Source organism: Erithacus rubecula (genome assembly GCF_903797595.1).
Source record: "Erithacus rubecula genome assembly, chromosome: 1".
In the NCBI taxonomy this organism is placed as follows: domain Eukaryota; kingdom Metazoa; phylum Chordata; class Aves; order Passeriformes; family Muscicapidae; genus Erithacus; species Erithacus rubecula.
The window spans coordinates 36,615,389-36,642,802 of NC_136658.1; the positions used below are offsets into that span (position 1 = coordinate 36,615,389).

At 42.7% G+C, this 27,414-nt stretch overlaps 1 protein-coding gene across 1 annotated transcript in view; it reads right to left on the reverse strand.

The window, feature by feature from the left end:
* MAML2 (mastermind like transcriptional coactivator 2) overlaps positions 1–27,414 on the reverse strand; it is a 205,390-nt gene that overhangs the window by 10,044 nt on the left and 167,932 nt on the right. Inside the window, exon 3 of the mRNA XM_079297879.1 lies at positions 1,021–1,224. Coding sequence (XP_079154005.1) covers positions 1,021–1,224 — 204 coding nt within the window. The remainder of the gene's footprint in view (positions 1–1,020; positions 1,225–27,414) is intronic.

Sequence of the window (27,414 nt, forward strand, 5' to 3'; positions counted from 1 at the left end):
TCTGCCTGAAAATAGCATGCATATGAACCTTCTAGTGAAAAAATCTGTATTTTCTTCTCCCAGGAGCACTTAAAAACACTGAGAGAAGAGCCTTTCTTGTGCTATTTAGGCATTTTCACAATTCATGAGGGGAGTGAGGGGTCTGATTAAGATTTGTAAGGTATCCTGCTCAATCTAAATCCTTGTGAAGAAGACAGACTCCCAGAAAATCCCTGCAGTTCATGTAAAAACTGTAGGCAAGCTTTATGTGTGTTTATATGTACACAATACATAAGCAAAGTCAAGCTGATTAAATTTCCATTTTATTTAAGAGAAGCTATTTGAGCAATTAAGTTTTTGTTCTGCTAAAAATTCTGACAGATAACTGCAGCACAGAGAGCTGACTTGAAACTTTTTTCTTCTGCATAAATAGAAAAGTCAAGAAATATTTCCTTTATAGAATCCCCCATGTCTCCTAAAATGACCAGAAACTCCCAACTAGTCTTTCAGATATCAAAGGAGAGACAACTGGCTACAGATACCTAGAAATGCAAAAATAAAATCAGAGGAAGTAGGATTCATGCACAATCCCAGCCTAGCACACAAGCTTGTGTTGAACCCCAAAATCAAGGTACCTGATCCTTGTTTACACACAGGCATTTTACACTATGCTGTCTGAGCAACAGATCCTGGAAGTAAACTTTCCTCTGAGGTCAAAGTAGCATAGAAGTGCTCCTTGGTTTATCTTGCAAAGAAAACCACAGACCAATATTCATATGCCTCAAAACCAAGCATAGGCTTGCACTGTTCCTGTATTGAAACTTCAGTAGCTTGGACACTTGAGTTGTTTCATTTAGATTGAGGAAGGTTTCAAAGAGGCTTGGAAAAGTGCTGAAAAATACAAGGTGCACTTTTGAAGTTCTAGGCATTGCCAAAACAACATTGAAGTTTTAGAGGACTTTCTTCTCCCTGCCTTAGCTTTCTTTTCTATTGTTTTTATGACAATATTTTCCATGTAAAATAAGAAATTATTAAACTTACAGCTTCTGCCAACATCTGCTGCTGTAGAAGGAGTTGTTTTTGCTCCATCATTTGCCGTTGCAGAGCCTGTTTCTTTTCCATCAGCTGCTGATTCAACAATGATTGCTGGGATGAGTTCATGTAACCACTTCCAGTGTTTGGATTTGAGCAAGAACTGGAGCTTGGAGTGGGGCCAGCTCCCTGGCCTACCACAGAGTGTTGTTCCTGAAACAGAAGAAATGGCTTGTGAAGGATGAAAATAATAACAAGCATCAAGAAAAGGAAATAATCCTTTTTATATAATTAGCTGAAGTTCAGGACACAGCCCACAGAATCTCAGGACAAGTGGCCGATACAAAGGCTTTGACAAAGTAAGAAGAGGACTGAGTAACTTCATCCCTCAGGAAAGACTCTGAAAATGCGCCAGGTGGTTCCAGTGAAAAGCCTCAATATTGTACTGGGATCTTGGGAAACATAAACAGAAGTAACAGAGCTGTCCTGGGGATCTTTTAGGAAACGTGCATTGGGCTGTACAGCAGTTGGTTTGACCACAAGGGAACAAACTCAGTGTCTGCTGGTTCCTACCATCTGGTGAACAGCAGCAAGAAGCTGCAGACTTATTGCTAGAAGTGGCATCTATTCTTAGGAAATACAGAGGTGGTAAGTGAATACTTCACAGTGGTGAGAATGGCACTGCTTTCATTCGACCCGTCATCTCCCTGACAAGAGCAATCTCTGAGACACTGCTAATTGAATCCCATTAGCAGCACGATTTAATAGGCTTAGAGTGTATCAACTTCCTCAGTAAAATAATTATATAACTGGGAATGACCTTGAAGAGTGTTTTAGGGTCTCTCTAGCCTTTGTGAGGGATCTAGATCTTCTTCCTCTTCATAGTGTGCAGCTCCATAACGAAGGGATGGAAAAAGTCATCTCAGAGGGCAATGGGGAAGATACATGAGAACTCAAACCATGCTCATACAAGATGTATGACTGTATGCTGCTCCTTTTCTCTTGGCATTATTTCCCTTGGCAGCAATATGTTTTCTGCCTACTTGCTCCAGCAGTGTTTGGTACTTGGGCCTTTACCAAATGTAGGAAACAGCTTTCTCAGTACACACACAAAAATACTCGGCCTATGTTGGATCACTCAATAACCATGTATTTCTTAGCCACACAGCTACAAAGAAAATGGGATACACTGGAGAGGTCACAACAGCCAAGAGACACATCCATTCTCTGACCCCACTTGGCAGCAATTCACCATAAGAACCAGTCACATAACTCTGTATAACCTAAGAGGCAGCAGCAGTTTTGCCTTGCAACACAAGACTCCACAGTGGGAGACTGACTCCCTGTTATGGAGTGGTTCTCTCAGTACCAAGGTGTAGATCCAGGATCTGGGCTACTATCCCAGTAAAGCTCTGCTCCATGGCCATTGTTCCCCGTGGCATTTGGGCAAATACAGGCTGACTGACACTGAAACAAGGATTGGTCAATGTAGCCTGCCTATGCCCTGAAGACCACGGAGCACTGATATTTAGCACTTTGCAGCTCCAGGAAAGCTCATTCCTGAGCCCTAGCTTCTGCATCCCTTCCCTCCCCAGTAACACACACACTCAGTACAGACTAATCCCACTTATCTTTCCACCATCTGGCATGGAAGAAGCACAATGATTGTTATGGGTATTTCTATTTTAAAATAACTCCGTGGCTTCTAGATGGGGCCACATGAGTGTGTAGCTAGTTAGATAAAGTATTTGAAGACTGTTACTGAAATAAAAACCATGACTTTCTTCTGGAGCCACCTGCAGCCCCCAAGGCAGTGTTAGAAACCCACCCTTCAAATTTATTGGGCTCTTGCACAATTATATCCTGCACACTTTCTTTCAGTTCCAGAAGGAATCTAGGATTGCTCGGCACTGCCACATTTTTCAGCCCTTATGTTAGCTGCAAGATAGAAAATACTTCCTCTCAACAGACCTGCTTGCCAAGTTGTTGCGCAAACTTTTTTGTCTTTCCTAAAATATTTTGAAAAGAAAAATATGTTACAATAAATTGGCTTTGACTTCTATATTCAAATGACAACTCTAGCTTGAACCCAGCCACATGTTCCATCCATTAATAGAATTCATCTGTTGTGTTTTTTGCACAGATAGTGCAGGCTCCCCCGAATGTGCTTTCTGTGCTACGTAAAATAACCAACAAAGCCTGAGTTTTTCTTTGCCTCATTCCCTACCAGCCCATATAAGCAGTGGAGGAATTTTGTTTTAAGATAAACTGTGTAGTGTTCATTCACAGTATCTATCAAAGAAAGCTCTTCTGTAATGGCCATTGGCACAAAACACCAGCTGCTTGGCAAACAGACCCTGAGAAAACAGTGTAAATCATCAACTTGGAGCCAGGTTGGGGTTTTTTTGCATTTGGTCCTTTCTCTGCTGTTCATGAAATGTCAGTGTGAGCCTATGAATCTACGATGTGTTACTTCTCCTGCCTGCTGATCTTCCCCTTGCAATGGGGGAAGGAAGAACAATTTCCTAATAAATCAGGGGACTAGCTGCACAGCAGTTTGACCCTTCATGAACCAGTGCTATTGAGTCTTGCTCTCACCCTGTGCTTCCATCACTGCAAATCAGACAGCAGAAGGGCTGTGCTGCTGTCAGGGACCTGGGGCTCTGTCCCTGCCCTAGGACAAAGCACACCTTCTGACAGCCCTGAGAGGAAGGGCAGGTTTGGGTTGGAGTTGCCCTGCTTTTGTTAAAATATTTCATCTGCTCTAAGCCCAGCTTTACTGCCACACTTCCAACAGGTACAAATGCCCACCTGGGTTTGCACCCAGTTTCTGCCCTGCTTGTTGGCAATGCTCTTGGTTGTTCCACATTCCTTCACCCTGCAAATGACCTACAGCCCTTTTAGGGCCATCCCTGGTGCCAGCTGGGGCTGGGTTAGAGTTCACCAACCACCTCAAAACTCCATCTGCCTTGCCAGAGCTGAAGATTCAGCATGGTGATGCTTGACATACAAAGCAGATGTGTTGCACCAAATTATATGATGTTACAGTGACATATAAAACCTATGAGATGGAGAAAGACAGACAGTGAGAGCTCCTCAGATCTGGTAGCACAACTGTGGTTTTGTTCATAAGCATCACAAAGAACATTACATTCAAATGTTTAAATTAGCAGTAAAACAAAGCATTTAGGACCCAGTCTGCTTTTCACTATCCTGCTGCAGCTGATGTGTGTTCATACAAATGAAGAGATGTTTTGGCTTCCAACGCATATATGAACTTTCTAAAATAGACTTTTCTTTTTTCTCCTCTCCTCTCCTCTCCTCTCCTCTCCTCTCCTCTCCTCTCCTCTCCTCTCCTCTCCTCTCCTCTCCTCTCCTCTCCTCTCCTCTCCTCTCCTCTCCTCTCCTCTCCTCTCCTCTCCTCTCCTCTCCTCTCCTCTCCTCTCCTCTCCTCTCCCTCTCCTCCTCTCCTCTCCTCTCCTCTCCTCTCCTCTCCTCTCCTCCTCTCCTCTCCTCTCCTCTCCTCTCCTCTCCTCTCCTCTCCTCTCCTCTCCTCTCCTCTCCTCTCCTCTCCTCTCCTCTCCTCTCCTCTCCTCTCCTCTCCCTCTCCTCTACAAAGCTTGTCAGGAGCTCTGAAAGCCTTTTGCAACCTTATGTCTCTGCATTCTTAGTTCAGAAGTGGTTTAAGGACAGTTGGCTGAAAAAGAATGTGCAAACCTTTCCCCTTTTTCTCCTGGAAATGCTTTGAATTGATGAATAATTTTGATGGGACAGAAGGGAAACAATGGTCAATTTTGTACAAAACCACAATGCCCGCAGAGGCTGTTTGCTTCCCAGCCCTGACATCTGTGCCACAAGATGAGCTTCTGCTTCTTGCAGATTTTCCCTCAAAAGGAGATGGGGAATTTTTCCACCTTTCTGTTCCTCTATGGGGCAACTCATTCTGTGCCCTGCATCAGATTGGGAGCAACAGCTTCAACTTTTGCTCTTCTTTTGTATCAGTTCTGGCTTAAAGAAACAAATAATTAAAAGAAAAAAGTTTTCAGATCCATTTATGGAAGCTTGCTCAGTGACAGATGCCTGCCCTACACAAAGCTGCTTCCAGGGGAAAGGATGTGCAAAGTCATGTTCATCTGGTGACTGAACCTATGCATGATGTCCTCTCTCATAAGCAGTTTGATTCAGTTGTGTTAATTGTCATCATAGGCTTGTGCAGCTCTTCGCTGCAGGCTTAGAGTGAGGATGGTGAAGGAAAAGGCTCCTCTGTGCATTTCTTCAAGGGACCAGTGGCTGTCCCAACAGTGTGAGCTTCTTAGGGGCTTTCTGGTTTGACTGCAAACCACCCTGGACAACTGAGCCCTTGAAAAGAAGGAGAAGGAAGAGGAGAAGGATGATGAGGAGAAGAGGAATGGTTCAACCAAGTCCTGCACTGTTTCAGAGTAGTGCAAGGCTGTTAGCAAAGCCCAGACCCCCTGAGCCCCTGATGTGAGCCTCCACAGCCTCAGCTGGCATGCTTCTTTCCACAGCCACAAACCCAGGCTCTCCTGCAGCTGCTGGGCTGAGCACTCAGGCTTATTGAGAAGAGCTCATCTGACTCATGCAACTTTAGGAAGCTGAGCACAGGGTGCTTTGCTGAACAGTCTGTCTTAGTACCCACCAGCCCTCTTCTGAGCCACCTCCTTTTGCTGCATTTAATGGAAGCAGATACACCCCTTTCTGCTAAATACTGGGCTTTTCATGGTCGACTGAACTCCAAGCACTGCCTGCTTGTGTCCTTGCCTCAGACAAGGAAACAAAACTCCAGCATGACCACAGCAGAGTGCCTGTCAAATAAGAACTCTTTCAGCTCTAGTGAAAAAGCTAAGCAGTTTTCATATTTTTAGGAAAAACTCCCACTCTTGACTGGAGTACAGAGGGCTGCTTTCTGTGCCAGTGTATACTGTGAGAGCATCAAGAAGTTCCTGAGGTTAAACTCATCTGCAACAGCTGAGGATCTGATCTGTGTATAAGGAAATAAGACAGACTGGGGAGAAACACAGCCAAGCAGATTCTCCCTTGCCTTACTGCTTGTTCAGCTTGATAGGACTGGAAAAGTGTATCTTCCTGAGCAACTCAAACTCATTTAACCATTTTTCATATTTGGAATACACAGCATAAAAGTGAGTCTCCTAGAAGTTTAGATCTCTAACAAAAAACTTAAAGCAGATTATCTCTAAACTGCCTGCTGCAGCTCTGACTTCACTATGCAGGGAGATGGGGCTGTATAATTAGGCTTCAGATGTTTAATTTAGACAACTGAGTTAGGAACCCTGATTAGATGACAGGAACATTCCTTTGCACTCCTCATCTTGGATGCTTCTAGTCACACTGGAGTAAGATGCCTGGAAGAGTGTGAACACCCTGTGATTTGTCAAGCAAAAGTGGATGACTTTCTAAGGGTGTTATAAAGAGTGACCTAAAAGTCTCCCAAATTAACCAGACAGAAGATACTATCATAGGTTGAATTTCCCATAATATTTGCCAGAGAATATTTTTATGTGTTCTAGGAAGATTGCTCTTATATGTATAAACAGCATTTGAAAAACCTGAATATTGCAAGATCCCAAGAGCTGTTTTTTCTGTGTTAATATCCAGTGGTACAGCTGGGTGAGGGCTGCAAAATAGTTTCTTTCAGTAATTTTGTGGAGTGTTTATAAGAAGTTGGCTTAACCACATGGAACTATTTTCTGTGTTTTTCTCCTGAGAACATCTGAGCTTTCAGGACAAAAATTTCAGGGCCAACCATGTTTCCAAGGCACATACACAAGGAAACATGGACACTAGCATTGCAATTTCACAAGCCTAGGCTGTCTGCCAGAAATACTTGTGCTTTCATCCAACCAGGGAAAAGAAGCAAATGCTGTGTCACTCCTTCAACAAACTGAGTGGTGGAGCCTGAAGAAGAAATGTGGACTAATCCCTTCAGACATTGAAACTGGAAATGCTCCTGACAGTAGGGAGCACACACCTGATTTCTGTATCCTCGTGGTGTAAGTCACCCACTGGAGTGATATGTTTGGACATCAAGTGATGCAGCAGGTACTCAGCATGCACAGGGCTAAGTATTTCACCAAACCAACTGCTGCAGCTCTCACTGGAAGATCCTGGGAATTCGGGTTTTGGATTTACTGAAATTAACAATGTGCACTATCTCAAACATAAAAATGGGTGAGCAAATCCCTGAAAGGAGCCAATCTCACTTTGACAGATAGTTAGTTATTTGTTCAATTCTTAATAGAAACCTATTATAGCACTTTGCCTCTTCAACACCAATAGGGAAGCTGCTCACACCCAAGATCCTTGTGAACGTATTTTCAGCCTTATTTGTAGCCCTGCCATAATCCCTTGCCAGGGAGCTGCACAGCCCCATAGCCACTAGCAGGCACTCTTAGAGCAATGTTCCCAACCCCAACTCCTTGAAGTTGTCCAAAGTGGGAGCTGCATCTTGCAGGGTGCAAGGCTCAGATTCAGCCCTTGCACAATCACATAGCAACAGACCCAGGAACAGCGCCTCATTACCAGCCTAGTCTGACAATCAAGTCTTTAATGAGAACAAAGGCTGACAGTGATTAATCATTAAGACATTTCTTGTTCCTTGCTGCACGTGTTGAAGGCAGCCTCCTGCCGAGGCAGTCTGGCAGATTTCCTGTCTGCTCTGTACCAGGGCCCTGTCCCGACACACAGGGATGTATTTTCCCAAAGCCAAGCACACAGATGAATGTCTTGTCTCCATTTCTGAGCACGGCAAATTCGGAATGCACGTGCATTCTGCAAAAATAATAAACCCTCAGCTGTAAATTTGGTTGCTGTATATTCAGGCACCTAAAGGAGATTTGTTCATGTCAGATTTTTTACCAGAGACATCAAGGATGGATTATTAGTATTTTACCATGTGCACCATGATGAACTTTTAATGTCATCTTCTTGAATAATGTATATGTGAAGGTGTCCACTTTAGAAATATTTTGTTTATTTGTAATGAAAATAACATGCATGTGTTGAAAGTTCAACAGAGGAGGTTATTGTGAAATGTCTGCATCAGAAGAGGAATGTTGGCTCCATCAAAGTCAGTGGCAAAACTCCAGCTGACTTCAACGGGGCTAGAATTTCCTCCCAGATCTCCATCCAGCCATAGGGGCACAGTGGCACTCTTGGCTTGCAGCGACCTCATCTTACACTTTTTGGACAAAATACCTGGTTCAGAGAGACCAGCAGAGAGCCTTCACTGATGTACCTGTGCAAAGGGTATCCTGTGCTCTGTATGGAGCTCTATTTTGAAATGCCTCATGAGCTCTTATTCTGAAATAAGTTTGCCAATAAGCATGAATGATGAAGACTCCTGTCTGGTTTTGGACAAAACCAAACACATAATGTTTTGTTCTACTTCAGCATTACCATTTGCAATGGCTGCAATATGCAATGTCTGCACTACACAAGCCAAGCCCTTTAGTTTATCATCACACAATTGCAGGAAACCAAATGAGGGAGGTTTAAGAAACTGCCCCTCCTCTAGCTGGAACAAGAGCTGGTGTGAGGGGACCTGTTTTGCCTGGTACTACAGGACAAGGTACGTGCATACTTGCAGGCTCTGTGCTTCCAGTAAGGAGTGGTAATTTCCAGCTGAGGCAGTGAAAACTTCCTAAACTGGTTGAATTAGACACTTGTGAATTATCTGTCTGTATCTTTAGTATAGTATATGTTATCTGTGTATATATATACCTTATTCATCTAATAAATGTTCTTGTCTCACTGCCATGTGTTTATTATATCCCACAAAAATTATCTAGCCTGAGGTGAATACAGAAAATTTCAGCCCACTTAGAAAAGCCATAATCAATCAAAACAAGAGTCTTGCAAGGGAAGTGATGGGTAATTCAATAATAGGTGACTCTCTCATATACATGTTTATATTTCAACATTCACTTTACAAAGCAGTGCTAAGAAAGACACTGGTAGCAGGCTTATGTATAATGTATCTTTTCTGGCATCTTGCCTTATCTTCATGTTTCCCTCTGGCAGTGACTCTGACAGTCACAGTAAACCAAAGGGTACGTGGGCACTGTGCAGGGAGGTGTGCTCCAGAGGTTGCTTTGGAGACCTGGGCTGCTAGGATTCCATGGAGCCAAGTGAATGAGGTGCATCATATATGATTCACCCTCCCCATCGACTGGCTGTAGTTTAAACAAATTTGTGTCACTTCTAATTAACAAGCACGCACACACACACACAAAAAAAAAGTACTATAAATGCCAATTTTTCTGCAGGAGGAGGGAGCAGGCAACCTGAACAAAGCATTTAATGAAGAAAGAAAAGATAATTAAACACGCAGAACAATAACAACAGAAAAGCTACATCACTGGAGCCAAACTCTTCAATTCAAATGAGCACAACATGGGTGACATGACTGTCAGAGACACATACTAAGATCAAAGCTCTCCTGCTGAGAATACACAGTGAAAACATGAGCATCCTTAAACTGGAGCCTCCTGGGATCAGCCTCCTGACACCAACAGCTCTGAACTCCGATGGCAAACAATGGCCAGCACTGAAAAGCAATGTGTGAAGAATGGCTCTGGCCTGGGGCTCCCTGCACTGACCGAAGCTGCACAAGGGATGTGCCTCAGGTGGGACTGGATGGCCTTGTTCCCAGTTACCTGTCCCAGGACAATGACTAGTGCTAACCAAAATCAGCATCTGGGGCTGGTAGCCGAGTGTCACTGGGCACAGAAGCAGGGAGTGGGACAAAAACAAATGGTTTTCAACTGGGACAGCCCATGGCACTGGTGCAAGTGCACAACACATGGTTCAACAGAGCAGCTTTGACTGCCCATCAGTCAAAAGCGTTTCAAATGAGTCCTTATCACAACCCCAACTGTGGTCTTCCCTCTCCTTCCTTCATAACAACCACTTCCTTTATAACAACTTAATTTGATGGAGTTAATTTGCAGGAATTGACATAAACCTAAGCTCCTGCCATCCCCTCACACTGTTTTGATGAGTGTGATAAAATGGTGCCAGTGGCTGCAGCAGACTGAGAGTTTGACAAATCTACCTATTCCTCATCTGTCTGTGCCAACAGCAATTTCATTAAAATGTGAAAATACTAGGTTTCCTAAAAAGCACTCCTGGGATTTGACTAATTTTTCATTATGATCTCAAGATGTAGGAAGTCATGTGGTTTTCTCGGGTATCCCAGTAGTTCCAATTACTTCTCTGGGTCAAGCAAAGAGTAAAGTCAGGACCCTGAATTTTAGGAAAGAAAAATTCCAGTCATTCAAAGGGTTAGTCAATAGGATCCCATGATGAACTGCCCTCAGGGACAGGGAGTACAACAGAGCTGGCAGATCTTTAAGAATGCTTTCTAAAGAGTACAAGAGCTCTCAATCCCCAGATGTAAGAAATCAGGAAAGGGAGGCAAGAGACCAACATGGATAAGTCAGGATTTGCTGATCAAATTAAAGGGCAAGAAAGAACTGCACAGGTAGTGGATGCAAGAACAGGGATCGCAGGAAGAGCACAGGAATGGTTCCCAGCTGTGTAGAGAGGGGTCAGGAAGGCAAATGTGGCTGGAGCTGAACTTGGCAAGGAATGCAAAGAGTAACAAGAAGGGCTTCTGCAGCTATGTCAGCCAGAAAAGGAAAAATAAGGAAAGATGTACCCCCTCAATGAACATGACCAGCAAACTGGTAAGAATGGACGATGAAATACTCAACAACCTTTTGTTTCAGTCTCCACTTTCAACTTCTATTCCTATTTCTAGTTTTAAACTAAAACAGTGCAGATACAGTCTAGATATAATGAAGAAATTTTTTAATGAGATTGGTGAATCACTGGAACCAGCTCCCCAGAGAAGCTGTGAATGCCCCAGCCCTGGAAATGTTAACAGTCAGGTTGGGCAAGACTCTGAGCAACGTGTTCTAGTGGAAAGTGTCCCTGACCATTGAAGGTGAGCTGGACTAGATAATCTTGAAAGGTACCTTCCAACTCAAACGATTTTATGGTGCTAAGACTCTTTTTCCTGGAAGGGTAACAGAGTTAGACAGAGGTCATCCACTTCTGCTTTCAGCCCTGCACAGTTTAGCTCTTTGCCTGGCCACAATCCCCATCATGGGAATTGTCTGCTGCCTCATTGCCTCTCTGGTAGCATTACCAGGCATGGTGGTTATCTGCTGCAGAAATTAAAGGTTATTTCAAAGGTGACATAGGGCCACTAATGTTGTATAATGGCACAGGCCCTTCAAGGAGCACCTGGCATCTCACTGAGCTCAAAGAAAAGTGCAACAGGGCTTGGATGCAGGGAGTTGTTTCTTCTGTTCTTTATCTCCAACCTTTAAAAAGCTGAAATGGAGCCAGTTAGAGAGGTCAGAATAGCTCGATCCACAAGGGATCCGTCCTGCCTTGGACAACATGCCTGGGAGGAATTGTCTGACGAAAGTCTTCCTTAAATCAGATGAAGTAAAAAGTGAATTATACTTCTGGCATTTATTTAAAGTATTTACTACCCAAATCTTGCAGCGTGGGAAAGAATAACAGGCTATCCAGAGCCTGCCGTATGCCAGCTATCAGATAACGTGTGGCTCCGGAGAATGGGAAGGTTGGTGCCAACAAAAGCTTTCTTGGACAACTTCTGCTCATTTTGTATTATTCTTGTGGAAGAACAGTCAAAACCTGTTTTGCATCCCTGTTTTTAAATAGACTTACTCTCTTATGAGAAAGAACAGGTGGACAGGGTGTTTTCTTTCTCTGAGCAAGGGAAAGCACAAATGCAATTGCCTTTGTCAAATCACTCTCATATTTTGCTGTGGTATTTCCCACATTTGGGATATATGACCCTACAGAGCAAGGAGTAGGGGGCTCTGGATTACCTTTTATACCCACACTGCCTGCCCTGACAGACAAGCCATGGGCTTTGCTGGGGGGGACACAGTGCTGCCCTCTGGCAAAGCCTTTGAAGAGACGTTGGGCAGATGCAAGTTCTGTCCCCATCCTCACATAGCTGGTTACAGCCTCACAGTTTAATGAACACATAAACTAAGAAAAGACCCTGTTTATTGGTATCAGACTTTTTAGGGGCCAGAGTGTATCTTTCTCACTGTCTGATGGCAGAGCTGAGGTGATAAAAAGTACAGTGAGGAGCTTTCACTGGCATCTGCAATGCCCATTGAGCTGTTGAACCAGACAGCTCAGACAAAACAGTGAAATAGAAACACCCAGCTGACCACTTAACTGTGTTTACAAGGAGAGAAAGCAAAAGCTGAACTAAATGAATTACATGAGTTGTACTACATTCTGCAAATAATTGGTTGGACACCACAGAGGTAGAAAAAACCAAAGGAATTGGCATGGTTTGATTTGAATTCCCTGTAGAGGTCATCTCTTTGCAGTCCTGGCAGTGGGACAACAATAGAGGGCAAGGGAGAAGTGTTCATCTATTGCTAGCTTGGATTATTTTGGATTTTAGATATTCCAAACCTGCATATTTGTTCTACTAATCTGTGACATCCTTTTCCTATCCTAAAAAGCAAAAGTTGGATTCATTCTTGGGCCATAGACAACACATGTCTCCTTTAAGTTAAAAATAAGGTTTAAATGGGATTTACTTGGCTGACTGGTTTGTACTATCTGGCACAGAAAAACATTTTATCCTGCAAGCAACCTTCTCTGGGTCACACAAAAGTTTCTGGTAAATTTTTAGAACCCACAGGCAGGAGAAGCCTACCAGGAGATTATGTGGATTCAAATAATAGAAGGAGATTCTGACACAAAAGACTTCACATACCCTTGTTAATTAGGAGAAGGGCAAGAATCTTAGGATGGGTCAAGCCATGGGTTCAGAATATTCAACATATCATGATAGAAGTTTGATACTGGATAGCAAGGGGTTGTGATATGACATTTGTGGGGTTTTGACACCAAAACTCGTGATAAATTGTACTGAGATTACTGGGGGTCTTGAAACACATCTAAAATACCGTGTCCCTCTTGTTATAACAAATCTAGAAGTGGTGGAAAATAATGAGAGTTTTAACCAATGACATAAAGTACCTCATATGGGTGTTGAAATATATATGATTATGTAAATTAGATTACTTGAGCTAGAAAGGGCAGATTTACACAGTAGTTGGTTGGTGGGTTAAAGAGCTCTTTCCACATACATCTTGTTCTCCAGACCAAAGAGGTGTCAAATTCAGGGAACAACCCCTTACTAGCAAGGTCTTGCTCTGTAAAAATGCTTCCTTGATTTTTAATGATGTTAGTTATGCCTCCTGATTTCTGCCCCACTTCCCTGTAATATTTTTTGTGTGACTAATCAGAGCTGAATCTTACAAAAATGAAGTGTTAATTAAGCTTTATCTAATCTCAATCTAATCTGACAGCAGTAACCCCCATCTGCTGCTCTGCTGTGTGCTCCTATTTGGACCACCTACTATACATGGATAATTAGGTGTTGCAACTACTATGGCATCTGAATTCAGTGCTGAGTGATTCTGACAGCCTCCTTTACAGCTGGGCCCACCAGTCCTTGCTTTCCTAGACATGCAGTGGACAGGACTTACTGTACTATCCCATCTAGGAGCCAGAAAAAGGCTTGTTTCATGCCATCAGAAAGTTTGGTACCTGATCCAGGCACCAGGGCTCTCCTGGCTGTTCCTGGAGTGAAGGCAAATCATTGCCTCCAGAGGGTTACTGGCCAAGTCTGGCCCCTGCAATCAATGGGGTGATTCCGGAGAAGCCTCTCTTCTCCTGCTCACTGCAGGAGTGTGGGGGATTAATTTGGGCATGAGACTATACACTGAAACAAGACAATTCTCATCTGATAGTAAGAAATCTGACTAAGAAGGTACCCGGGCATCAAGTCTGTAGTAACAGAGTTAGGAGCCCAATGCATTGGAAAGATCCCTCTGGGCTTTGGACCAGGGTCTGTCATTCAGACAAGTTAATAAGTGTGGGACATGGAGACCAATGTGCAGACAAGTACAAATCTAAACACCCTCGTGGTTAGACATATTTACTTCTGGCCTCCACCTCTCAAATCCTCTGGGGAATTACTCCAACCAGTGCTCACCTTGTACACTCAGTCATTTTGCAAGGATAAGGGATGATTTAATGTATTCTCCTCCCCTGCCCCAATCAGTTATCTAGTTTTTGTCCACACACACTGCATGACCTGATTTTCCTCTCTGAGATAAGTCTTCCTAAGCTGCTAAAAGCTTGTCTGAAAAGCCAGCTGAGAGGTCAAGTGAGCAGGATTTCATCATTTCACTGGATATCTTTAAGGAGAAAATGAAAAGTTTGTGTTACACTGCTAGTCTGACAGCATTAGACATAAGCTGGGTCCAATGAAATCTTGCAATGCTTTCTCTGTTGGTGGAAAGCACAACTTCTTGCCCTAGCCAGGGCAGCTATCAGTTCAAATAAATAAAACCAAACAAAATGGGAAAGAAACATTAAATTAATTATCTGGATCAGGCAGACACCTTGCAATCTGGTATAAGTAAAGGTCTCCAGAGAGGCACCAAAAGGACTTTGCCTTTTCTTTGCTTCATGAATTCAGACAGAAATTCTCTGCTGAAATTAGGGGCAAAACTTCCAGAAGCTTTAGTGGGGCCATGGGCTCCCCAAGAGTTTTCACAGCTCTGCATGCAGGATACCTGGCTTCTGAAAGGAGCAGACATTTAAAGGCATGGCATACTGAAAATCTGTGGCATAAATGGCACAATGGATACACAGATAAGCAGAGAGCAGCTGATCTATTCCTTCCTAAAAAAGAAGGACAGCCCTCTTTACAGCTGAGAGACCTATCAGCATCTTTGATATCATTGTTCTTGGGGGAACTGCTGAATAAAGGGTCTCTGTCTTTTTGAGCATAATTACAACTGATTTTTTTCCCCCTGATAAAGAATGCAGTCATTGAGCCATAATGGCATTATTTGATTACTTAAATTCATCCTTTAATCCCTCCAAAATGGTATAAATTATTGAACAAGTCACTCAACCCTATAAAAGCACTTTAAAAACATTTTGTTCAGCACGATAATGATCAGGCAGAATGTAGCAAGAGTTACAGTAAATTAGACTCATGCTCCAAGCTGGCTGCCACTCAATATACTCATAACTAAATTCTCACCTACTGAGTAAGACACTCTGTCATGGATAAATTAAGATATAGTTCTAAAGTGTGTTGGCAAGGACCTTTAGATCCTTCCCATTTTTTCCAGAGAACATCCATGTGATTTCTGGAGGTACTATCAAAGAGCTACACAATGTTATGCCTTGGAGGGATGCTGTGGTACCTCTGAGGAAGCTCAGAAACAAGGAAAATTAGTTTGGGTAGACATAATGTTCCCAGAACACCATTTCCATCATGTAGTTAGCTTCTCAGCTTCTGCCTGAGTTTCTCTGAGGCTGGCAGCCTCAAGTGCTGCCACAAGTTAACCCTAGGGTGCCCAGAGAAGAACCTCTCTGCTTAGCAAACCACACCTTCCAACACCAGAGCCACTCCTGCAGTGTTCTTGTGCTGTGAGTGAGCAGATCTTACCCAAATCCAAGACCAACACCAATGAAACCCTTGCTGTGCACATCATGTCTCATCCCACCACTTGCCCTTACATGGGTGACAAATAATGAATACCAATAATTACAACAACAGTGCTGTAAATTCTGCATTTCTCTGAATTACTGATAGGTAGCTGGCAATTTTACAAAACTGAATTGCCTTCACTAAACATCAGAATGTGATTCCCTGTGCTCCTGTCTAGGAGAGGTGCTACAATCCTTAGATGTGCACAGTCATGGACCAGCAGATACATTTGACCAGGTCTATTTTAAGGAATTTGATCCATCTTATGAAACACAGTCAAGGTTTGTTCCTTTGCTGGAATGCAGAACCAGTGTGCTTGAGAGCCAAGCCAAAGCACTGATTCTGCCCAGTTGCCAGTGTATTCTGGGAAATGTCTTCCCACAAGCTAAACTTCATCTTATTTCTCTTTATTGTAATTGATGTCTCGGCAGAAACCCCAGTCTGACCTACTTTGCTGCCCTTCATTCTGTGCAAAAATCAGTGATAAATCCACAACACAGCAAGATCTAGTACAAGTTTCCCTATCTGAGTAATAGTGGGTTGCAACAACTTTCTCCTATCCCATATTCTATTCTATTCTATTCTATTCTATTCTATTCTATTCTATTCTATTCTATTCTATTCTATTCTATTCTATTCTATTCTATTCTATTCTATATAAATGAGCATTAGAGATAGCAAACAGCTCCAGTTACTTGAGTATCCTGTTTCTAAGAGCAACTGGTAATAAATACCTGGAGTACAGGAAACAGAGGGCAAATAGAGTGTTTGTCTCCCTCATATAACTTCTTCATGTCAATCATACCTGCATGCCTTCACCAGGCCCTCCCAGATTTCACTTGATGACATTTGCAGCCTTTCTCTGATTCTCTTGTAGAGAGAACAGAACTGCTCTGCAGTAGCCAAAATGAGTGAATTGTGAATCATGGGTTGAAACACTGGGGTAATGATGTTTTGTAGTCTGCATTCTATACCCTTGCCAATATGTTGTACCTGCTATTTGCCTTTCCACTAACTGTTGACCCTGATATTTTCAGAGAACTGCTCATAACAACTCAATATATCTCTGAGCAGTGGCAGTTAAGCCAGAGCTCGTGATTTTGTACATAGACACAGGATGGTTTCTTTTAACCATGTCTCTTCCTCTGTATTTCTAGACATTCAGCATTTCACAGTCATTTATCTGGCTTTTAGTTTTACAGTGAGTAATTTCTCCTCTGACCAAACTTTTTTACTCTGTTACCCCTTTTAATAGATGTATTTGTCTACTGCACACCAAAGATCTTGGCTTTAATCCCAATGATAAAACTCCTTTAATAAGAACCCCACCCTTTATTCACACAGTTTTTTCCTAACTTATTTGGCTGTCTCTTAGCCCATTGATAGTCTGAACTTTGTTAGATAAGTCTCCACATTTCCATATTTATATAGCAACCAAAAGGAAATTGAAATTCCTTTCAAGAGAGACAGGTGTATCTAAAACAGACCCAAAATCCATCCACACCAACACTTCCAACTAACATTCCTGGCTCTCCATTCTCTAACCAACCAGCAGACCACATCCAAAACAGAGGAAAAAGACCCAAGGATCCCAATACCTTATGTTGTGGTATTTAGAAATGCCAAAACAATTCTATGGCAGACAGAATGGTCCTGCAGGGACCTACTGGCTCTGTCCAAGACCCTCCTTGAGTGACTGTGTCCACGAACCAGCCCTGTATGTACAGCACAGCAGAAGGTATAAACCTGGTTATGCTGCCTTTCTGGCTGCTTGGGGATGCCTGGACTTGAAAAATCTCAGTTGCCCTTTGAGGACAAATGTCCATAGCTTTCATAGAATTGGAGCAAAACATTCAATACTCTCTATCCTCATCTTCTACTTGGCAGCCAACATGTGAGGCACTGACACAATGGACACAGTCCTAATGTTCCTATCTTGGAGGGAAACAAAGCCATCACACCTGAATAATTACCCTGATTAGATTAGATTAATACCTTAAGGTTCCTTATTATCACAGACATGTTTTAAAAATAGAGGAAAATAAAAGGATCATAGGGAAATTCCTGTCATCATGACCTTTCCTGCAATCTTCTGGGGACCAAACCAAGCACACAGCTGGTATCTATGCAGGGAAGACATGGACTGGAGACTGAAGCAGGGTCACCTTCATAAGCTCTGAAAAGGTAAACTGATATAGGCTTTTTTCCCTCCCTAGATATATCAGGCTGGAGCATCATTGGCACTAGAAGCTTTTATTAAATCCTCCTTCATGCCCTCCCATCATACATTCAGACAAAGAAGTGAAAAAAGAGATTACAGATTTATAGGAGAAATGGAAAGATCTGGAAGGCAAGCTTCTGCCTCTTGGAGAAATAATCTTTCAAAGAAACCATTCAGTGACAGCAATAGAAAGGAAAACTTCTTGATTTGCTTTCTAAGACCTCCATGAGTTTTCCCTCGAAAGATAGAGTTCCACATTTCAAGGCCATCACAAGACCCATCACTGTTGTACCAGAGGGCAAGGTCAACCTAACAAACACCTGTTCCAGACACTCCAGCATGGAAGTCTGCAGGACCATTGGTCCTGTTTGCATTCCCAGCATAGATGTGTGCAGGACCATTGGTCCTTTTTACTGGTTGCCAGATTTCTCTCTTAGGAAGATTTGCTAAATGGCCCCATCAAATTCTTTAATCAGGAATGCAAGTCACCAGAACTATACTTTTACTGGAGTTGTGTTGTCCCCAGCCATTGTTTTGACCTGGCAAAGGACAAACTTTCTTTCCATCCTTTCTCTGATATGTTGAGATTCCCATCAGTAATGCTGGAAAAACAAAATGTGAGTCATTTGAAGCAAGAATGGAAAACTGGCTGAGCATTCCCTGGAGCAGACAGAAGTCATCTGACCCACTGTGCTCACCCTTGCTTTCCATCATCTACCTGCCACCGCCTCCCCAATTCTCTCTTGCTCTACCCTTTTGAGTTCTGAACATTCTTCACATTTAGATGGGAGAGAATTTGTTCATTGGGATAGTCCCTGAAAACTGGCCTTTGCTAAAGTCCTCTGTGCAACAGCAGCACTCCCTCCTTTCTGTAATGACTCAGATGAGTAGGCCCAGTGACTCAGTGGCTTGGAGAGCTTAAATATCAAGGGACTATTGACAGTAGCCTTCCCTAGCTTGAGTAAGGATTACAAATCTCAGTGCTTTGGGATTGAAAGATTCCCTCAGCACCCTTTCGCCTCTTTAAATTGTTTGTACCTTCCTTCCCTCGTCTTGCAAAGCCATGATCAGGTAGTATACCAATAAAACAGTAGAAATAAAAACTTTATAATTACCTGTGGCTGCTTATGCATCACTTTAGGATCCTCAGGGAACAAAGTCAGCATGAAGAGATCGATATTATCCCACAGTTTCTGACCTCACAACACTCAGAAGTGTTTTAGCATTTTCTAAAACTGCAACTCCTCAGTCTGTTTTCTCCAAGAAAGGAGAATATATGCTCCTAAAATTGTTGCTGTATTTCTACTAAAATGCAAAGGACTGTATTTCCAGAAAACTCCTGGACTAACGAGCAATGGAAGTTTGAAAGCTGCAGATGAGAGCAGCATGCCCTTGTCTCCATGCCAGGTCCTCCTTCATGCCACCACGAGTGCACATGGCAGCATTAGGCTGCACTAACAGAGAGTAGGCAGCACAAAACAGATATCCAAGAGGTGAAAAGCACATAATGGGAGATGAGAGACTGAGTAAAAAGAGAGAGGTTGCTAAATGGACAAAAAAAAACCCCAAAAAACAAACCAAACAAAGAATTACTACTGATTTCCCTGTCCACATACACATGGGAAGCACCCAGAACTACAGAGACCAAAATAAAGATGCTATACAGATAAATACATATTTACATGTTTGTTGTGATGTAGGTTAACAATGAGGAGTAGAGGAGATCAAAACATTCTCAAATAATCACACTCTTAAAAGATTACATTAAGCTCTGATACACTGTTGGTACATTCAGGCAGGAAGAAAAAATTATTTAAACTGAATGTGATTTTTACATATGTAAGTAATTTCACTTGTGCACATTTTTGTTCTGCTTTCTTGGGGAAGGAAAATGTGATGCACTTTGAGTGCCTAAAGACTTTGACTTGACATTTATCTCATTTGTTGAAAACAGATCCCTCTGAACTGATTTAATAAAAGCTTCTAGTGCCAAGTTTCCTGCTTGGAGCAATTGTTTTAAACAGTGAATGAAGGTATTTTTTATTCCAGTCCCACAAAATCCCTTTTTATAAAACTTTCAGATGTTGACTCTTTGTTATTTTTAAAAACTATCAAGTTTGACAATGAGATTGTGACTTGTTTTGTCCTAAATCCTGTCTATTCCTTCTTCTGCCAAATCGAGGAGCAATGAAATAAAGATGGGAAAGAATTAGCACCAAACTTTGTTGGAGCTTTTTGGCAGTATCTGTGTTCACAGTGAAAGTAAACAAAACATTATTTGTATGTATTTGCAAGAAGCTATCAAGTTTTATGACAATAAGAAGGCAGCTGCTTAACTACCCCCCTGGCATTCCAGACAGGATTTCAGAGCTCTGGAACTGACTCACATGTCACTTGCACATTTTGTAGAGGGTACCTTATTTTTTATTAGGAGGGTGATGAAGTGTTGCAGTACTGAAAATGGCAATATTGATCATGGGCTCTGAGCATGCACAGAACTCTTCAAGTAGCATTTACACCCTTACTTCTTCTGGCTACTATTATTATTTGAGTTGTAATTAATATTGCAATAGCTTAATTTAATTACATTAGGTGCATTATTGCATTCTGATGAAGAAATCCTTGGGTGTTTTTGTCTTCTATGGTGTTAAAGTATTGGGTCAAGCACAAAGAAATTTTTACAGATGTGAAAACTAAGTGCAGGAAGCTTGAAGAGCTTTGAATTTCAGAAGTAGTTAAATCTCGAGAGACACAAATTTGTCCTCCCTCTTATTCCCAGAAATCCACTTCCTTTCTCTGAACTGGAACAATCCCTTAGTTTTCCACAGTTCTGCTCTCTGGAACTCACATGAAATTCAGGGTGGCAAGGATGGCATAAATGATCTTACTTTCTCATCTTCATACTCTTGGAAGAAATCACCCAGACAATGTTTGCTTGTTTTTGAGAGGAGCTGATGCTTCTGATAGCAGATTCCCTGTGCAGGAGCAGGTCCATCCCCTCACCTCAAGCAGAGGAGTAGGTGTGCCCATGCTCAAGGGTGAGGTGCTTCATGGAGTGACCCCTCCATGGAGACCAGCTTAAAAGCCACAGCAAGCTGCAAATCCTTCAGTGGCCACTTTCAGGACCCAGGTAAGGGAGAATAGATTTGAACTTTCAAGCAAATGAAACACAGGTCATCCAGAGGTCATGTTCTTAAATCCCTGGACAGCTGGCTGCCTATTAGCAACCCATGCACCCATCTACCCAGCCACCTCTGTGACTGCCTATTATTTTTCATCACCTTATCTCCTCTAGATCTTTGAGAAATTATCTTTAAAGAACTTGAACCATACAAATCTCTAATGAATCATGGTGTTGCAAGCCACTACTAAGTCCCTGACTGGATTCCTTGTAGATCCCCTTCAATACTGGAAGGAATCCCCATCAATATGTGCATTTCTCCTTTCCTGTGACAAAATGATACAGATATTCTTGTTACTGTCAGCTCACTCAGCTCCAGTTTACAGAGAACTTCTCTTTAATGACTGCAGCTCAATGACTCTTATTTAGGTGGGCCCTCATGTGTGTTGCACTTGTTTTCTTTTTCTTTTTTAATCATTTGGCATAGCCCCAGACACTTCCTGATAAATCATATCTAATGTCTGTCTTGTGGTTTTCTGATGTGAACAACAACTACAACAAAATAAAAAATCAAAGTGGTAAAAAGCAATATTAAAAACACATTTAGTGCAATCATGCACTGGGGGGAAATGAAAAAAGCACTAAACTCTACCTTCTTCTCTACAACCACCTTGAAAGTTTGAAAGCTACAATGAAAACACAGTGGGTTGTAGAGTGAAGCAGTAATGAGAATCTGGGGATTAAATCAAAAAACAATTAACAGTTTTATTCTTGACATGCTATTTCCTGCTTTTGGTTTAAATTTATCTTTATCATTAAAACATTTGCATAACTGCTTAACTAAGGTGTTAGTAGCATTACTCAGGGAAATTCTACATTTTGCTGGATTACAGACGTGCATTTTTCAGTCCCCAATGATGACAATTATTGTTATTGTGGTTCCTGCTATTAAAAACTTTCCCTTCCAAAGTTTCTTTGAGCTCATTTATCTTTCCACTTACTTAAATTTCTGGATTTTTAACCTTCTGTTTTCCTCTATAAATCTTCCTGTTTGCCCTCTTTCTCTCTTTCTCTCCACAGGCTCATTCCCAGCCTCATGTAGCGGTGGTGGCCGTGATTCAGCAGCTGCCTGGCCAGCAAGGGCTGGACAAGCATCCCACCGGGAGTGCTTCAGCATTCCAGGCTGTGGAGAAAGTGGGAGGTGGGATTCACCCCCAGCTAGTGGCTAGACAGAGAGCATTAATTTAATCTTCCGTATCATTTGCTCGCAGCTGCTTCCAACGCGGCTTTTCCTTCTGACAATGTCCGAACTTCCCAGCAGATGGCATCTCCTCCCAACTTCTACCTGGGCTCGCCATGTGCCCGAGGACAGAGCCTGCACCCGCTTTCTTTTGAAACAACATTGTACATTCTATCTGGGCAGGAAACATGCCCAAGGGAAGTGCAAACAGGAATGAATCTACACCATTACACGCTTATTTTGCAGCTCCAGCTACTTATGTTTCTGTCAAAGTTCAGACAATTATGGATTTTTCACTGCTGGAGAAGACCCAATGTTTATTTGTAGACCAGCTCTAAAAAGCAACCAAAGAGTGCAAATAATTTGCATCTATTACAACAGGAACTGTAAAATGGAGTGTGATCTATTACTTGGCAAAGCCAAATGGAAGCTACGGTAACAAGGGCAATAAGGCTGATGTACAAGACCTTCCCTTCTTAAGGAGCTCCTAGAAAACTGGAATGGTTGCAACTCTCAAGCCTCAGCCAGACACTGCATGAACACATGCAGTAGGAGAACACTTCCTTATCCTTCCCTATATAGGTGTATAATGTCTTTCCATTTCACCTCTGAGGACAATGTAAGTATTTGTCCCAATGGTTTGGTAAGTTTAGATAGGCAGGATTTGGATAAAGCTTTGACTGGCACAGCCATAGCAGCACTGTCACCTCTGCACATCTGCAGGTCCAGCTCCAAATGCTCCTCAGAGCCCAATTCCTTCATAGGTTCTGACATAAACAGGGAGGGACAGGTGACAGAAAGTTGAGGAGGAGAGGTTTGGAGGAGGATGATGGTAGAAGCTTTCAGGAAAAATGTGAGGGATGTACTGATGGAATGCACTGCAAGAAGAATTTAGGACAATACCTCTTCTTGGGACACCATGCTGGCTAAGTCCAGCTCTATCCTATCTCTTCTTGGCATTGCTTCACTGACCAGTGAAAACCAGTACATGAAAATGGCTACCAAATGAACAAACAAATTATGCTACTGGGCTCATGTGACCACACATGAATTAACTATCCCAACTTAACTGTGAAACGCTGAGAATTCTACATGAATGGTCCAAAGTTCAAAAACATGCCTCCAGGTAAAATAAAGCAAGGCAATGATCTGATACCAGGATTTACACTGATGCCCTGCAAACAGAAAATGAGATAAGTATGTAGAGCAAATGAGCCACTTTCTCAGATCTAGCTTTTGATAAGATGGTCCCCCTGAATGCAGTCTGCTGAGAATACCAGTGTCACATTCAGAAATGGATTTAAGAAGTAAATAAAACAACAAATAACAGAAATTATAGTAAATGAGGAGCTGAATCAAAGACAAATTTTCTTCCTGCTTTAAGGCTTAAGCCTGCTCATATGAAATGTCATTAGCACTGACACACTTGTCGTATTTTTGGTATTTATTATTGTTAATAAACTACACCACTTGTGTTCACAATGCTGCAAAGATCTTAGAGTGCTTTCAGCTGCAAGTTGACCTAAGGCTTTCATAGTCAGAAGTCTCCTTCTTGGAAATGCAGACAGAGCCAAGACAGAAACTGAAGATGAAAATTATATGTATTATTTAGTTCAAAATCCTGTGAAAATAAAAGTTGTGTCTCTATAACATGCTTGTTGGTTTTCTGTTCAGTCACATTTCTAGGTAACAAGTGAGATTTAATAAAAGCTTGAAACAGCCAGAACCTGTTCCTGTTGCAATCATTGATCTTTTTTTTTTTTTTAGTTGAAAGGGGGCAGAAAAACTGAAGTTCAGTATTTTTGAAACTACCACCTTGTCAGTCAGCTGGAGTGGCAATTTCCTTTAACATTTTGGACATGAATTTCATTCTCAAAGAGAGAGCAGCCCAGCGGCAAGGGCTGCTAATGCAACACGTGCCAGTTTCAAAGCACCCTCATTTAAAGTAGTAGTCTAAAATTCACCGAATTTCTGGGGAAACGGTCTTGTGGGGACTTTTAAAACATAACTTTGATTATTATTTTAGCTAAAATGTGCCTTTTTCTCTTTCTTAAATGCTCTGTTTGAATTCTAATTGGTCTCAAAATTTCAAGCCAATAGTAAATGGTCAGGAGGACATTCATTTGCTGGGCAATTTTTTCCCCCATAGGCAGTTTTGTGCCTTAGGCAAAAGGCAGAGGGGAGGATTAGAGCACCACAGGACCCTTTTTTATCCCCCAGCAGCACAGCAGGAGGTGGTGACCTGATGCCTGTGTCTCTGAGGGAAAGGCAGGCTATAGCAGGGACCTTTGGAAGGGAGATGTCTGGGGGGTTTAACACAGAAGGCTGCAGTCCCCAGGACACTGGGAAACAGGTTTTCAACAGCCCTTGGTTTGGATGTGACATCGAAAAGACTCCTGCCTAGACTGGCACAAAGGTAGCAGAAGACTCTAAACCCAAGGGATGCCAAGCTCAGGCTAGGGGCTCACGTGAGCCAGCAGTTGCTGAGCAAGGGATGACAGCCCTGGCCAAACTGAAGTCCTATCTTCTATTTATGCAAATATGTGGGGCTCTCAGTTCCTTACTGAGGAAACAACTGAAAGCAGGGTAATGCAGAGCTCTGTGGGGTGTGTGTGTGTGTGTGTGATGCACAGCTTCAGCATCTTCCCCTCACCAAGACAGGTCTGGAGGGCTCAGGAAGGAAGAAAGCCACCAGAATCTCAGTTTCTTTTTCACAGAGGCATTGGCTAAAATCCAAAGACACAGGTCCGCCTTCATTGGCAGATGTGGTGGAGACCATGGGGGATTTCAGTCTTGGACTACTGAGATCCCCTTCTGCCTATTCACTAAGAGTACAGGCTGCTCTGAGAAATGCCTTTGTGCTGGGCTTGTAAGGGGCAGCCTTAATTATTCCCGTTCCTCTTAAATCGTCTCTTTGTGCTACAGGCTCAGTCGTGATGATTTTTCATTTGAGAGGATTGCATCACATCAGACTTGGGGCCATAAATCCCCCAGAACAGGCAAACTAGTGACAGCACTGGCCTGTTTTACAGCAGGAAAGTGTAAAGTTTATTGTCATTTTTAGAAGTGAAATGATTTTAAAGTGACATAATCTTAATGGGGAAAAAAGCCCCACTAAGAGCAACACTGCAGAAAGTTAATGTCTTCCCCAAACAAAGTGACCAGGTTAGGGGAAGGGGTGGGAATGGGTGGGTTGGTGGAAGTGGCCAGAGATGAATGAAAACAGGAAAGGAGAGTAACTCTGATGTGGCTGCAATGGCCTGAACACCTTAACCCTTTGTTGTCCATTCCCAACACTCCTGTGGCTTGGGCTGCCTTGCCTAACAAAATGCCCTGACCCATGAGTGCACCCCATCTATGAAAAACATAGACAGGCTCAGTCATGCCCCCAGGAGCTACATCCTGGAGCACATCCCTCCAAGGCTGTCCCTTTCTTGGGGACTACAGCCATGAGTGCATGGGAGGCCTGGGACTATGCTTTATTTTGGTGAAACGTTTAGAAAGGACATACTGAGATTTGGTGGGAGGGATAGCAAAGCACAGCCCAAAGATCTGACTTGGCACTGTGCCTGGGTGCAGTGTTTCAGATTTAGAGGGGGAGGATTTTTCCCATGTGCTTTGCACTGGCTTTGCACTGCTCCTCTGAAGCCAACTGCCCCCACCCCACACTGACAGCTTCAAAAGCCCCAGCTTGGGCTTTCAGTTCTCTTGCTGCCCAGCCATGCTGGATGGGAGCATCTCCTCTGTCACATGGGATTTGCTGAGCTACCAAAGTGGGGAAAGAGGCAGCCCAAGGAAAAGCAAGGGCATGGAGGAAGAGGAACTGATCTCTGCTCTGATTTCTCCAGTATCACCTAAGGAAGTTCTGTCCTTGGTTGGAAAAGGATTCAGAGACTCTCTTTTGCTGTGCTAAAAATTGTGTGTAACACTGAAAGGCATTTTGTGATCATTACACCAGAGTAAAGCAGGACTGAACACTTCCATGGAATATGCTACCATCTCGAAAATGCAGACAGCAGCCCTGGAGGACAGCACACCAGTCAGTCTGAAGCAGAGCAAAGCTGTAGGGTCTTCAGGGAGCCATGTAGCCCTAAGCATTCCAAGCAATATTTGAAGCTAATGATAGTTATCAGAAAGGAGTCTGTACTCTGTGTGTCCACAGAGATGAAGCCCTGGCACAGGAATATTTCCAAAGCCTGTTCTCAGGGACAGCTGACCACATAACTCCACTGCGCTCCTGCCTGTTACTCAGTTAGCAGCGTGCCCTAAAAGGCAGCTTTCCTCACACCCCCTGCCTCCAGCCTGTGAGAGTGGGGTTGCATTGTCAATTCAAAAGGGCTCATGAACACAGGTCCCTTGTCCAAGCACACCACCCCAGTGTCTCCAGAGGCTCTGGTGTCTTGTGATCCCAACACAAGTATGTCAGTGTATGTCTTCCCCAAAAGGCCTGACTTCCACGCTCAGAGCAAGCATTTCAGTAAGTTACAAGGGACATTTCTGTTCAGACAAACACATTTCTGCAGCCAGCTGCAAACCCATCTCACAGTAATGTTTCTATTTCAGTAGGCAAGTCTATTATGTCAGAAACTGTCTAGCCACAATCGTTCAGAACACAAAAGCAATCACATAATCCCCTTACTCTGTGTGAGATAAGCAAGGCTCCAATAAATGGAACACTTCTTCTCTTGTGGATTTAATCCCTATTTGAGGGGGTTTTTTTTATTGTTGTTATTATTATCCTTTTTAATCATCCAGGAGTAAGCAAAGATTTCAAACGAAAACTGCCCTAAAGATTTTCCTCTCTATATACATGTGCATTTATGTAACAAATATGCATACATAAAACATACACATATACTTTTGCCTGTATGTATCTCTACATTCACTGGTGAGATTCACAAGAACTTCTTTTATTCTGATTCCACGAGCAGGATCCCTTCCCAGCAGAAATATGAAGTGCTGCAGCTTCATGCCAGTGGTTTCAAGTTGCAGGCTTTAAGCTTTCTCTGACCTTTGTACAGAATTTTAATTCTTTCTTTTCTTCCTTGCATTTCTAGCTCAAGGGTGATGAAGGAGACCTCCTGACTCAATGGGGTCCCATCACCTCAAAAAGCAACTGAAAAGAATAAAAGTTCTGAGCTTCATAGGAATTTTGACCCAGCCAGCAAACTAAGTAATAAAACAAACTTCATGGAAAATAA